A 15,614-nucleotide genomic window follows, 5' to 3' on the forward strand; every position below is an offset into this window, starting at 1 on the left:
CGACTCTCTTGAGCTCGGGCGGGTCGTCGGAACCGAGACTGTGGTCACCGGAGCCGAGACAATTGTCTTCGGCTCCGTCGGCTCCGTTTTCTTCCATGGAGGAATCTCGGCGCCGGACTTCCCTCGTCGGCCCGGGGTGAGTGGCATCGGACCCTTGTCCGACCCCTCTCCTCTCGGTGCTTGGCTGGTGAGTTCGGCTCCGACATCGGCTCGGGAGTCATCACTGTCGCTGCGGAGGGGGGTCCTTAGCTCGTCGGAGCGGGGACCTCCGGCTCTGCCTGACAGGGGTGCTTCGAGGTCATGCGGAGTGTGTTAGAGCCTGGCTCTACTCCACAGTCGGCTCCGTCAGCCCTCCTTCTATGCTGCCTCAGGGTAAGTCGACTCACTCCCTCATCCCGGACCGCAGAGAGCCAACTCCTCAGGAGCTCCTTTGGGATTTCATCCTCTTCCGAGGCCTCTCCTGATTTGGCAGAAGAGCCCCTCGGAAGAGGAAGTGCAAGAGGAAGCACATTGACTCACCTGAGTCTATCACGTCCGACACAGATCTGGATGATTCTGAGGGTTCCCCCGTTCCCCTTCTGAAGATGTCTCATTTGCAGACATTCTGGAGATCCTTAAACAGAGGGGAAATTGGCCAGCCCTCAACCCTTCGGAGGACGAATCTGTGTATCTTGAGGCGTTTGGCTCTCGTCCTTCCACCTCCTGGGTGTCCCCTTTGACCCCCTCATGCAGGTGGTTGCTAAAAAGGCATGGACGGCTCCTGATTCAGTGGACCCCACTCCCAGGAGACCCTCCAAATTCATCACAGCTCCATCAGACAAGGAATTTTTATCAAAAGGAGTCTCTGTGGATGCTATGGTGGTAGCTGCCGCCACAAAGAAGGAACTGGCTGATCCTTCAGTGCCTGTCCATCCACCTAACAAGGAATCTAGGTCCATGGATAGGTGCGGAAGCGGATGTTCTCCTCAGCGACATTTACTATGCGTTAGCTGAATTACCTGTGCCATTTCACTCGTCTTCAAAGGGACTTGATCAAAGAAGCGAGTGAAATGCTGAAGGACCCTACAGCTGCGGGTTTCCAAGAGAAAATGAACACGCAGCTGGCTATCCTTAATTCTATTTCCAACTCCTCCATGCGCCTCCTCTCTTATGCGGCCGATGGAGCGAGCAGAGCCGCAGGAACAGGGGTAGCCTTACGTAGGCACGCCTGGATGCGGCTATGCAATTTTCGGAACCTTTCAAGACGTCTTTCACGAACTCCCCTTTTGATGGATCATCTCTTTTTGGTCCACAAGTGAAAGAAACCCTGACTAGGTGCGAGACGGATGGCAAGACCCTTTCTGCCGTCGGAGTCCGTTTTTCCACTCCTTCTAGGCCTTACCCCAAAGGCCAGAAGGGAGGAAAGATGTGGTTCCGTAAACAATCTCAAGGGACTTCGCCTGACGACAGAGTCGGTTCCCGCCAGAGGCAGAGGGGAACAACAATGGTAGACGTCGCCCTAGAGGCAGGGGTCCGCAGAACCAGGGCAATCGAGAAGCCTCCGATAACCCCTTTCAGCATCCCTGAGGTGTTGCCCGACTGCCCATCTTCGGAGGCAGTCGGGGGAAGATTGTCACTGTACCCAGAAGCCTGGCTATCCTTGACACAAGACAAATGGGTACAGTGCATCATTTCGAAGGTTATTCTATTCCCTTTCTTCGTTTTCCAAGTCAGTCAAAAATCCCTTCCAGATGTTCCACCCGCTCAAAGGGATATAGCAGCTTTGGAAATTTCAAAACTGCTTGCAAAAGAGCTATTCAGCCAGTGCCAGCAGACCAACTAGGATGCGGAATCTACTCAAGGTTCTTTTAGTTCCAAAGAAAACAGGGACTGGAGACCAATTTTGGATCTCAGTATCTTGAACAGATCGGTCAAGAAAACAAGATTTCGGATGGTCACGCTGCAATCCATTCTTCCCCTATTGGGAAAAGGAAACTGGATGTGCTCTATAGACCTTCAGGACGCGTACTATCACATAAAAATGAACAGGCGCTCCAGAAGATTCCTCCGCTTCAGGCTGGGAACCAGTCATTTTCAATTCAGGGCCCTGCCCTTTGGTCTCACCACTGCCCCCCGGGTGTTTACCAAATGCATGGCAGTGGTAGCTTCTCACCTGAGACGACAAGGATTCCAGGTGTTTCCATATTTGGACGACTGGCTCCTCACAGCTCCCACCAAGCATCTCCTTCTGATGGCCAGAGATTACGCTTTTCGCATCTGTCAAAAACTGGGTATCTCAATAAATTGCGAAAAGTCTGTTTTGTCGCCTTGTCGTACTATTACCTACATAGGCGCAAAATTAGATACTGTAAACATGTCTGCAACACTAACGAACCAAAGGATATCAGACATTCAAAAATTGGTATCACTACTTCTCAACAACAACAGAGCCAAAGCCAGGTTAGTTCTAAAGGTGTTGGGAATCATGGCAGCGGCCATACCCCTCCTTCCATTGGCCAGATACCACATGCGGATCCTTCAGTGGATGCTCTTTTCTCAATGGTCATACCAGGAACTTCCAATGTCTCACACCATTATGATCACGCATGGCGTGCAAAAGCATCTCATGTGGTGGATGTCTTCCCCAGCTCCTGTTGGGAGACCATTTGTTCCACCTCCTCCGGTTGTTACTCTGACAGCGGATGCCTCCCTGATCGGGTGGGGGGGGCATTATCAGGGCAGGACAGTCCAGGGCACATGGCAACCAAACGAATGCCACTTGCACATAAATGTTCTGGAGATGAGAGCAGTGCTTTTAGCGTTGCAAGCCCTTCAACACTTTCTTCCCTTGGGAACGATTGCAATCCAGACAGACAATATGTCTGTAGTGTGGTACATCAACAAACAAGGCGGAACCAGATCATACCCCCTGTGTCGAGAAGCACTCAGACTGTGGCAATGGCCGATTGCTGCTCAGCGTTTTCTGATAGGAACGCACATCCCGGAAGTCCAATCACATTGCGGACAAGTTGAGCAGAGCTATTCTCATGCCTCACGAGTGGTCTCTGAAAGGCTCTGTAGTGAGAGATTTTTCTCAAGTGGGGTCAGCCTTGCTGCGATCTTTTGCTACTCCCCAAAACAGCAAGTGCAGAGAATACTTCACTCTATTCCCTTTACCAGGCCAACCCAGCAGGGACGCTAGTCCAAGTTTGGCCCCGGGGACTTCTGTATGCATTTCCTCCTTCCCACTGATCTCTCAAGTAATACAGAAAGCTATCGCTCAGAAGGCCTCATTGATCCTCATTGCTCCTTACTGGCCTCGACAAGTGTGGTTCCCCTTTCTGCATCGATTTCTTTTGGAGCGACCGTGGAATCTGGACCTAGTTCCAGATCTTTTGATCCATCAGTCGGGTCAGTTTCATCGCTCCCTCCCTCTCTGAACCTCACTGCTTGGTTCCTCCACTTCCAACCGTAGCCAGGCTTCCTCAATTATCTCACTCTGTTAGAGATATTTTGATAGCTTCCCATAAATCTTCCACTCGAAAGATTTATTTGAGTAAGTGGAAACGATTTTCATATTGGGCACAAGGAAAGGACATAGATCCTTTCACGCTTCCATCCAACTAGTCCTCGATTTTCTTGCTGAACTCTTCCATGCAGGTTCATCTCCATCTACTCTTAAGGTTCAATTGGCAGCTATTTCTAATTTCCATGTGGGTATTTCTGAATCCCCTAATGTCCCACAAACTCTGCAAAGCCTTTTTGAAAGGAGTTTTTCTTCTCAGACCTCCTGTAAGAAATCCTCCTTCTCCTTGGGACCTAAATTTAGTTCTTGCTTCTTTGATTCTTTCCCCTTTCGAACCTGCAGCTTCATGTTCCTTAAAGTTATTATCATGGAAAACTCTCTTTCTGGTGGCTATCACATCAGCTAGAAGAATTTCAGAACTTCAAGCACTCAGTTGTCGTTCTCCTTACCTTGTGTTCCATAAGGACAGAGTTTCCTTACGAACTAACCCGTCCTTTTTGCCTAAGGTGGTTTCAACATCAAATCTAAACCAATGCATTGACCTCCCTGTCTTTTTCCGGAGTATTCAAATAGGTCTGAACAAAAATTACACTGTCTGGATGTTCATCGTCAATTAAGGTACTACTTGGACAGGACGAAACAATTCAGAAAATCTGATCAGCTGTTTGTCTCCTATGCGGAAAGCAGAAAGGGACTTCCAGTTTCAAAGGTATCTTTATCCAGATGGCTAACATCTCTGATTACCCTTGTTTATGAGATTAGACACAAAAACTGCCTAATAAGCCTAAAGCCCATTCCACCAGAGCTTTGGCTACTTCACTAGCCCTTCAAGACAGACTGCCTATTGACACCATTTGTGCAGCGGCTACTTGGGCTACTCCTCACACTTTTATTTCCCATTATAAGTTGGATTTAGCTTCTAGGCATAGAGCTAATTTTGGTTCCACTGTTCTCAGGAGTCTGTTCCGTTAGGCCACCGGGACAAGGTGCTAGGGACGGTCCCATCCAGCAAGAATGAAGGCGAGATAGACAACTTAACATATAGAAGTTATGTTCTTACCATAACTTTCCATGTTAGTTGTTTTTTTCTCGCTTCTTCTTCGTCCCACCCTCCTTCCCCTGGCCTGGACAGACCTAGAGGAGTTGTGATCGTGACCTCTCTTTCTACCACCTCTTTCTTAGCTATATGCTATTATGCATATTTCTTGTTTCAGGATGTAGGTCACCCTTCTTCTTCCTGTTGTTAGAGGTGGATTCTGTTTTTCACAGTTATACTGTTTCTGTTATAAGCTGGGGTTAGCTTACAAACGAGATCTGAGGTAACTCTCGCCTAGCATTGTGGGATATAAGGGGAGCCTCGAGCCGGTGGAACCAACTCTCGAGCTTTAGAGTGGCCGGTCGGGAGGTCGGCTCCGAACCCATCCAGCAAGAAGAAGGCGAGAAGAAGTCAACTAACATGGAACGTTATGGTAAGAACATAACTTCTATTTTAATTTTATTAACTGTAGAACTGTGATATTTAGCAGATAAAATGCTAACATATTATGTTATACTACAGTGGTTAGGAAGTTAGTGTAGCTAATTCAAAGACTACAGACAATGCCAAACTTTAATACATTTAGTATGGTCTTGGTCCTTCCAAGTTCCATTTACCATGAACCTTATTTAACATACGGCACATTATATCAAAGTTCTGGAAGATTTTTAATTTAGATAGTAGTATCAACAAATTGGTGGGGTGTCGACTGATGGTGGTGTACAAGAAGGACACCTCAATAAAGGGGCTGCTGGAAAGAAAAATAAATATACCTGAGAAGGGTGGTTGTTTCAAATGTGGGAGATGCTCTCCGTGTCCTTGTATACTCAATGTGGACAAGTTATTTATTAAAGGCTATGGGATTATATTACCTTGTAAAACATATTTCTGTTACTCTAGAGGTATTGTCTATATAGCTAAGTGTGATTCATGTGAGGAGTTCTATGTAGGAAAAACTAAGATAGCTTTGAAGCAAAGGGTTTATGAGCATACTTATGACATCAGATGTAAAAATGAAAACAAATTCTTTGTATAAACATCTTAGTTTTTTCCCTTCACATGCTTTTAAATTTTGTGCCATTGAGCATGCTGATCTGGGTTTTGGGGGTGGGGGGCCTCTGAGTACCTATAATTCCTTGAACTGAAATGTCAAATTAAGCTTATGCCTGTCAGTTTCCTGGTTTGAATGACAAGATTACTATAAGTTCATTGTTGAAACTTAAATCATTATATTTTATATAAAGAATACTGGAACATAACTTAATTGTTTAATACTGTAGTTTTTAATGTTTTAAAAGGGTTGATATTTAAACTTTTTTACTGCAACCTTTTTATTGCACTGTTTAAATTATATATGCAAATGTTGATTATTTTTCACAAGGGAAAATGATGTCATTTAATTGTTTGATTACTGCTGGGGAGGGGAGAATATTTAAACTTGATTTGTTAGATACATGGTATTCTGATGAAGTCTAGTTTTTGATGAAAGCGCTAAATTGAAGTGTTTTTTTCCAGTACTACGTGCTGGGGTGTCGTTTCTGGACTACCCTTGTTCTGCTTTGGTTGAATGCAAAACTTTTGTTTTGTACTGTTATTTATATATGCCACCATGTTTTATCTTTTAGTGGCATGCTGTATAGACAATGACATAGTTTGTTGTATCTACAAAAGTCTAATATGAACACATTTCAGTTCCAGTTATAGGACTATGCATGTGCTTGCAAATGAGTGACTAATGTACACTGTTCAGATGTTAGATGTGGCATGGATAAGCTACCCCTATTTTCCTGTCCACAAAGACTCAAACTAGAATTTACAACCTGCTGCCCAGATGACATTTCCTGAAGTAAGACAGTAACATCCTGTGTGTGGAGTTAGGGGGTGTGGGTGGGGTTTTGGGGTTATTCACCACAGCACAAGTTCTCCAAGGAAAAAGTCATCTGTACAACAATGGCATCTCCCAGTCAGCTCATATTTGAGTTTGGATTTGCAGTTGCATTTGAAATGCAATCGCTCATGCAGTCCTCCAGCTGTGATGATTATGTTGTTAGTTACATCCTACTTGTTGTGCATAATGCAATTTGCTCATAGTCTCTACATTCAGCCTGTTGAGTCTGTCTTTGTTTACCTATGAACTATGCATTCATTAGTACTGTCTTGCTATGAGAAAATGAAGCTGTTGCAAACCAATGCTCTTTGTATGGAAGAATTACATCGATAACACCAAGATGAATACCAACACAAGGCCTGTATTGGCCTGTGCAGGGAGGAGACCGGACTGGTTGGAGTATCTTGTCACACATCACAAGTTATCCTGTTTGCAATGCAAGTAAATGCACAAGATATGTCTTACTGCATAAAAAAGAAAAAAAATGTTCTTTGAAAATCTTCGGTGTATGTGTGTTTTGACACTGCTGCATTTTTTGCATATGTGTGCGTCTAATTGTAAATGTACATCAAAAAGTCTGGGAATTCCATGAAACGAATCCTTTTTGTTTCAGTTTTCTTATTTGCATGCTTTCTTACATTGTATTCAAACAGCTTAGGAATTTCAGTGTATGTAGTACAGCGCATCCTTAATCTCTTTGGAAAGCATAGCATTCTTCAGAAAATACTTTTAACTGTCAGTAGGTTGTTTTAAAGGTGGATAATTAATTCTTCAAATGCTTCACCTCACACACACACACACACACACACACACACACACACACAGCTACATTTACGCATTCTGTAAGAAAATGTAGCTGTGCCTGTCTGAACCCAGATTATTAATTGTAGTTTTTGGTAAACCTAGATAATCAAATTAATTTTACATAAGCACTTCATTAACATGTCTCTTTTTTCCACAGATATGAGGATGACTGCGTGAAGGTTATTATGAGTCACTGCTGATCAAGCTTAGATGGTGTAGAAGGCAATGCGATTATGCTGATTTGCCATCATGTTGCAGATGGACAGATTTCTCCGTCACTCACTTTCCATGTGGCTGCTTCTGCAGAGTTTTGTCCTCATGGCCTTCTGTTTCCACTCGGCCACAACCTGTCCAAAAGGCTGCTATTGCACAGATACAAATGGATATAAAATTGTAAGATGTAGCAATGCCCATCTGGGAGAAATACCTAAAGACATTCCTAATAATACCAATAAACTCTATCTTGACTCCAACCAAATCACAGTTATCCATAATGATGCTTTTAGGGACCTGCATTTTCTTTCTGAGTTAGATTTGTCCCACAATTCCATTGGAAGTGTTGAAATAGGGGCTTTTCATGGTGCAATGGAGAGTTTGCACTCATTAGATCTCTCATCAAACCAACTGCATTCTGTAAACAAGGATACCTTCAGCACTTTGAAGGCCAAAATAAATCTGTCTGAAAACCCTTGGCATTGTGATTGTAACTTACAGGAGCTCATGAGTACTGTTACTCTAGACACTGGATCATCAAGTGATATAATATGTAAGACTGCTGCTGAAGAAGAGCATTCTGGGAAACTATTTCTGCAGGTGGTAAAAGATGGAGGGTTCTGCAATTTTAACAAGAGGACTACTGATGTAGCCATGCTTGTCACCATGTTTGGCTGGTTTACCATGGTGATTTCATACTTGATCTATTATGTACGGCAGAACCAGGAGGATGCCCGACGACACTTAGAGTACTTGAAATCTTTGCCAAGCAAGCAGGGAAAATCAGAGGAGTCCTCTTCAATCAGCACAGTAGTGTAATGTTTCTAACTACAAAAAAAAAAAAAAACACACACTCACTTGACAGCCTGCTCTTAAAAGCATGTTTTGTAGATTGCATAGTGACACTTCTGCATCTCTAATGGTTTCTTCTGTATGTTCAAAATCATGAGCCATGCTGCACATTTTTTCAGCAGTGTTAGGTTTTCCTTCAGAGCAAAATCCGTTATGTATTTATCTCCCTCAGTTTTTCTGTTTATATTCACTAAAAACAAGAAGTAAGCATCAGGGCATAATTGGGTGTGTTCTACATGGTTCTTTTGCAGTATTTTAACAGGTCTCATGAGGTACATGGCTGAATTCCAAGTGTATCAGCTGTCTAACACGCATCACTGGAGTTATGTGTTCTTTTTGTGATAAGAGCAAATATTTTATGAAAAAAGCCATTTGTATGTATCAATCTAAATGTGTGACTAGCAGCTTAGTCAAATTGCTGAAAAATTGCCACCAGTTTATACAAATAATGATGCATTATGTCCAGGTAGCATGTATGGCAGTGTGCACATGACATCAATGACTGAGGCACAACCCTGCATAATAGCTAAAATGTCTGCTACAATGAAGCATTTGGGAAGTAGAGACATACTTTTTAACATTTTGTTCTATGCATGCATTTTTTTCCTAGACTATCCCAGACTGAAGCGTTCTACTTACTTAGTTATGAAAGAGAAAGTAGCTCTGCTCCCTTCTTCACAATGTCTTTTATGCCACATTGTTATGATAAACTGTCCTGTTACTTATATTTTGCTATCTTCTATGCCTGTTTTGTCAGTGCTCTTTCATGCCCTTCCCTCATGATTATATTATTGTGATATAATAAAATGAAAAAAGGCTTCCACCAGAATGAAAAGTTCACTGAGAAATTCTGTTAAAATGCAGGCTTTAATAAAACGAAGAAATAAAAAGCACGAATTGTGCTGTTCAAGTTGCAGGTTGTGATATAGACACTTTTCCTTGTCAAACACTAAAACTCACTAGTTTAGGTCTTGTGTGTGTGTGTGTGTGTGTGTGTGTGTGTATATACTGTGCTTAATATCAGTGTTATGCACTGGTGTACCATTAAACCTTGTCCCCATGCACCAGTGTACCATTAAGCCTTGTCCCCTCAGAGAGTATCACATAACATATCGTAACATTAAGGATTCATTTTGTTTCTAATGGAAAAAATAGCCATGGGGATGAGAATAATTTTATTGTAGATGCAAAATACATACTGAGCGTATAAGTTTGCATTTGCCACTTGTCACCAAATATTACACAACATATGTGAGAGTCAGTGCCTAATAACTAGAAAACCATAATGCATTAAAAAGGTACGGAATGTCTTAAGCTAATAATATACTGTTTATTGTAAGAGACCATCATTTATCTATAACAGAAAATTACCTTAATAAAAAATATTAATAAATGCATAACTTGACTTAGATGAACAGAACCTCATTAAAAAAACTTTAAAAGCAATTCATCATGTATAATCTTGTAAATACTACCTAAAAATAAATTGTCTGAATGTATTATGGAGACTTGGATGGCATTAAGGAATAACATGATTGAAATGGCTTTTATATATGCTACCAGACTGTCTGATATCAAAGAAAAAAGTGCCAGTTCTGACTAACAGTGTATAACAACAAACCTCTCTCCGTAGATGTGCACACCTATCACTAACATGGGTGTTATTTGCACACATAAAAGTATAATTATAGGCCATAAAATAAATGATGTCACATAAAAACAGTAGACTAAGGGCATTTAAATGTTTTTCCTGCTAGCACTGTCCTTTTTCTCATATGGATCTAGTCTGCTTATTAACTGTTTGCATAACTTAAGTTTCTGGGAGAGGACCATTGTTACCATTGTGTAACATTCTGCCATTTCAGATAAGACAACACTGAATTTAACTCCATGGCCAAAATTATTTGGTTAGTATTGCTTGACAAAATTCCACACCTTTTAATTGAAATGAACAGAAAGAACATACATAACACCAAACTGGGGAGGAATAAATTGTGCATTTTGTTTCTAAGACGGAGAGAAAGTGTATGAAACACATGATTTAAGAAAGGCTAATAAACCAGCTGTTTTGTATTCTGCAGATTGAGCACTGAGTTTCTGAAGCATGTGAAACTGTAGAGTTAAATCATACATGTGGCATTACAATGTGAAGTAGGCCTCTTTACCTTCTCATACATCCACTTTCTCTACTGTACGTCTGGGCTGTGGCATCCTTTTTAGCACAACATTATCTTCTTCAAGTTAGATGAAATGAATAATGCAGTTCAAATATCACAGAACTGTTTGTGTAGATAAATGCCTCACTTTTTCTAGATTTTAGTGTAAAACTAGTAGTCCATTTTAACAGTGCGCTATAGCATGAAGGTATATGCTGTAAACTAGGCACATTTATAACACACCTGCAGGTTCATGAAATTAAATTGGTGGCTCCTGGCACAGATACAGGGTATCCTAAGGGCATCTTATAGTGCTGACAGCAAACTGGCATGGGAATGAATCTGGATATGTAGTGGTACCATACACAAAGGGATGAAACGTGAAGTTGTTTATGACTTACTCTACATTTTGTTAAGGAGCATTTGAGAGGATCTGTAATACCCCCTTCCTCGTACCCTAGAGGCTTAGGTTTATTGGCAATACAAAACTTCATGAATGCAAATCCCTACTTACAGAGGTGAAGTAGGTGCAGGGATTGAGTATGACAGCATGTAGGGGAGGCCTTAAGGAAGAAAGGGTCCTCCTTGCTGCAGGAGCCATGAGGACATTGCCACAGCCAGGGACAGGTCTATTCAACTAAGCTAAAATTGTCCTGAACTGCATATCAATCTGATAAATGTGCAATCAACATGAGATGGTTCATTGCAAAGATAGCATCAACTTTCTTCCCTTCACAGCTGCTTTATAGACAAAACTTAATTTGAAATTACCTTTCTCTGCATAAGTTAGTTATGGACAAGACAGAAAGGTAAATGTGTTGTAAATCTAAAATCAGTCATGAGGGATTGCCCCTTTTCAATCTGTGTCATTGCTCCTGAGACCAAAATCAGTTTTGATATTCTTTGATTAAATTAAGTAACAATGTACAACAAAATATGTAGGAACTCATGCGTGATGAAAAGGTTTATATTTGATTTAAGTCAGTGTGCCATTTTTCATGTATTATGTTGACTTTATTAGGAAGAAGCACAAACCAGTGAAATGCCTGTAGAGCCTGCAGGGACATATGTCATGTAGGTATTGGCAGTAGTCACACTGTTGTAGGTAGTGGCAGTAGTCACACTGTTGTCTCCTTCACCTCCACTGATGAGTTGATGTAAGATGTAAGAGAGGTGCCACGTAGGCAGTGGCAGTAGTCACACTGTTGTCTCCTTCACCTCCACTGATGAGTTGATGTAAGATGTAGAGAGGTGCTACGTAGGTAGTGGCAATAGTCACACTGTTGTAGGTGGTGGCAGTAGTCACACTGTTGTCTCCTTCACCTCCACTGATGAGTTGATGTAAGATGTAGAGAGGTGCCATGTAGGTAGTGGCAGTAGTCACACTTGTAGGTAGTGGCAGTATTAACACTGTTGTCTCCTTCACCTTCACTGATGAGTTGATGTAAGATGTAGAGAGGTGCCATGTAGGTAGTGGCAGTAGTCACACTGTTGTAGGTAGTGGCAGTAGTAATACTGTTGTCTCCTTCACCTTCACTGATGAGTTGATGTAAGATGTAGAGAGGTGCCACGTAGGTAGTGGCAGTAGTCACACTTGTAGGTAGTGGCAGTATTAACACTGTTGTCTCCTTCACCTTCACTGATGAGTTGATGTAAGATGTAGAGAGGTGCCATGTAGGTAGTAGCAGTAGTCACACTGTTGTCTCCTTCACCTCCACTGATGACTCGATGTGAGATGTAAATAGGTGTCATGTAGGTAGTGGCAGTAGTCACATTGTTGTCTCCTTCTTCACTGCCACTGATGACTTGATGTGAGATATAGAGAGATATTTGCCTCAGCAACATCTACAACTCTGAGTATTTAAGAAATTGTTCATGATGCAATAAAAAGTCAGTCTTAGCACTACTGCAAAATGATAATAAAGTCTAAGCTGTAACCAACACAAGTTGTTGATTTAAGATTTTAAATAGCCCATGCTGTCAATATCTTGCATTCAACAGAATATGTGTGTAAAATGACAAGTCAATGTGTATAAGTTAGTACTTTTTATGAGGTTATTATCATGCATTACTTCTAAAAAGAAAAACAAAGCATCCACAACAGTAGAACCATTCAATAAAATACTTTTTTTCTGAATAAAGTGAGGCTCAGTACAAACATAACTAATTATACTATGTTTATCATATTGTATATGCATATTTAATTTTCAAGTTATAAAACATAACTTTGCATTTACTTGGAAATTTGACAGCAGCTAACATGATGGTATAAGGACAAAATAACTCTCTGCCCTTGGCAGTCTTCACTCCATCTGCTAAGTAATAACCTCACATCCGTTATTCTTTAAGTAAACAAAGGCATTGCTGCTGGCTAGAAAGTCATAGATAATTTTTCATGTCATTAAATAAGGAATCCATTCATAGTTCCCAACTTTCCACTAATGTTGTTAGTTAAATCCAAATGTCTGTGTAAAGGATGAGTTACCTGTATTATGAACGTTTTACTGCATGATTCTGTTTGTCATGAGGACAATCTGTGCCAGTAGATAAATTGTTTTTCCATGGCGACATGATGGCTGTGGTATGTTTTTTTATTGTGTTATGATGGCTGTGGTATGTTTTTCATGGTGGCATGATGGCTGTGATATGTTTTTTCATGGTGGCATGATGGCTGTGGTATGTTTTTTCATGGTGGCATGATAGCTGTGGTATGTTTGTTATGGTGGCATGATGGCTGTGGTATGTTTTTTATGGGGGCATGATGGCTGTGGTATGTTTTTTATGGTGGCACGATGGCTGTTGTATTTGTTGAAAACTTCAGAACTACAAATTTGGGTTCAGATATAAAAATACCTAATTGCAAAACCATGTATACCTACTAGTCTTTACCTTACTGCTGAAAAAATGTCCAGTAACTACTTAATAGTGTGTCTTTTAATATTGAGATACTTCCAAAATGGTGCGGTCACAAATCATTATGAAATGAAGACCTTTTTGAACCTGAATTAAATGCATGAAAAATTTGCCTCAGTTTCTGAACCAGAACTAGTTTATTGAACTGTTCACTGTTCCCTGACTATTGGGGTATATTGCCTTAAAACTCCTATGCTGTCTTCAGTAATTTATAATAGTGAAACATTTCTTTTTTGAAATGAACTTTCTAACTTATTTTGCATTGCAATGAGTAATGAGGTTTAATGGGAATTATTTGTTCCAGATGTATAAAAATCTATGTATATAATAAATCAAGGGTTGCAATGGCTCATTTCACTGTGTGAAATAAATGGGTTTTATATCTTTTTATCTATTTTTTCAGAACACTGGCAGTGGATGCTTGTTTGATATACAACTTTTAATAAAGTTGGGAGCCTAACGAAAACACTGCAGGTAAAAACTAATTGATATGACACTGACAAGATAACATGACATGGAAGTTGTAAGTGTAATAAAAAATGCTGTAACTTCCAGATTTGTGTTGCCTGTTTGTCCTCTTGTATGCTATGGACTGAATTCTAAAAAAAAAAAAAAAAAAAAAAAAAAAAACCAAAAACAATCAGTATCTACAATGCTCCCAGTACAATACTTTTACAGATTTTCTTCTGAAAAGAGGTCAGTAAAAAAAAGGACTGTGTAGGCTTGTATTTAAGTCACAAATGATTTCAGTTGCTTGTATAATGATAGTTAAATAGCACATAGCTGTGAATGTGTTTTTCATACTGGTTCTGTATTTTAGTTTAATTACTATGTTTTTAAATAAAGTACTATTTTAATTCTGACATGCTGTCAGAGCTACACACAACTCCTGCCTTCTTATCTTCATTTCCTTTGTCTATTTGTCTTTTTTTGTTTGTGAAGACATTAAGGATCAGTAGAAGTATTGACTGTTGCTCACCTGAATGGACTTGAATGTTGTTGCCTGTGCTATAAAATAGACAATGTACAGCAAATTAACTGCTAAGGAACAAGAGATTTAAAGTGTTTGTAAAAATGGTGGTGCATATTCCTAAAGGAAACAACAATGTAAAAGTTAAGCAAAAATAAGTAAAAATCCTTGTCACCATTTCTGAAACTCTTATGAAAATTTTATTAATGCAAAGAAATGTATAATTTTAATGTAAAATTTCAAAGATTACCTTCTGGACATTTTAGTTCATGAAATTTCAAATGCTATTCTGTCACCGTTCTTTTATGTAAAATGGTACTTTTTTGAAGTAGATACCTTTGAGAAGGGTAGGGTTTTTTAACAGACTCAGTGATTTAGCTCTCAGAAGATCTGTCAGTATTCTGTATCCCTGGATCACAGTATTGTCTTTTGGTGGATCATCCATGTTTATCAGAAGGTTTGTCGTATTGTATCTATCTAACAGCAGTCTATGTTTTAAGAAATCTAAAACAGGACCTTCATCCTGCTACTTATCCAGTGTGTGTGTGTGTGTGTGTGTGTGTGTGTGTGTGTGTGTGTGTGTGTGTCTATGTGTGCATGTGTTGAGGAAGTGTTGTTAGTACTTTGGGCATGTTGTGATGGCCCATTGTCAGCTTTACATTTGTTTGCGTAGTGCCCTCAACAAAGACTATATCACTATCAGCATCAAACTCCTAAAATTTTATTTTGTTTCACATTTCTTTCCTCCTGTGTAGATTTTACAATTGGCAGGTGGTAAAATGATTGAATTAGAGTTGATTGTTGGCTCTTGCAAATTCATGGCTATTTCCCTTCACAGACATGCATTAATGGAGTTGGTGCATATAATTAGGGGTGTGCAATCAGAGCCTCCACATATAAATAGTATTGTGTTTTTATTTGTTGGGTATGTTTTTGTATATGGCATGGTATTAGCTTGTTTTTCTTTTACAACTGGAGTAGGTATTTACTGTAGATTTGCAAGGTATACATTTGTGATTGTTGTATTTCATAGGTAAATGCTAGGCTATCAGTCTGCAGGCTAGTACAAGCCTAGCCAATAACCAGAGGTCAGAATCAAACCCTGTATCTTGTATCCCTGATGTAAAGACCTTGCCCATTATGCTAACCTCTCCCCATTTGCCAGCTCCTACCCCCATACATTCACAAGGCAATAATTACAGAGGTTCATACTAGGCAATCAGTCTGAAGACTATTAGATGCCTAGACAATAGCAAGACAGTGATCAAATGTAAAAA

The 15,614-nt window shown here is 40.3% G+C and overlaps 1 protein-coding gene across 4 annotated transcripts in view; it reads left to right on the top strand.

Annotated features, from left to right (window-relative positions):
• LRRC3C (leucine rich repeat containing 3C) overlaps window positions 1-14,253 on the top strand; it is a 252,174-nt gene extending 237,921 nt beyond the window's left edge. The window contains exons 2-3 of one of the 4 annotated variants that reach the window (XR_006362609.1): window positions 7,391-12,029; window positions 12,133-14,253. Coding sequence is in view for 1 of the 4 variants with exons in the window: in XM_044055038.1 (XP_043910973.1) it covers window positions 7,483-8,265 (783 nt within the window). In the remaining 3 variants the exon portion in view is untranslated. Of the gene's footprint in view, window positions 1-7,390 lie in introns of all 4 variants that reach the window. The other 3 variants (XR_006362610.1, XR_006362608.1, XM_044055038.1) reach the window with 3 other exon arrangements.
• Window positions 14,254-15,614: the final 1,361 nt, after the last annotated feature.

Source organism: Protopterus annectens, chromosome 13.part0, assembly GCF_019279795.1.
Source record: "Protopterus annectens isolate FY-2018-M chromosome 13.part0, PAN1.0, whole genome shotgun sequence".
Lineage (NCBI taxonomy): Eukaryota > Metazoa > Chordata > Ceratodontiformes > Protopteridae > Protopterus > Protopterus annectens.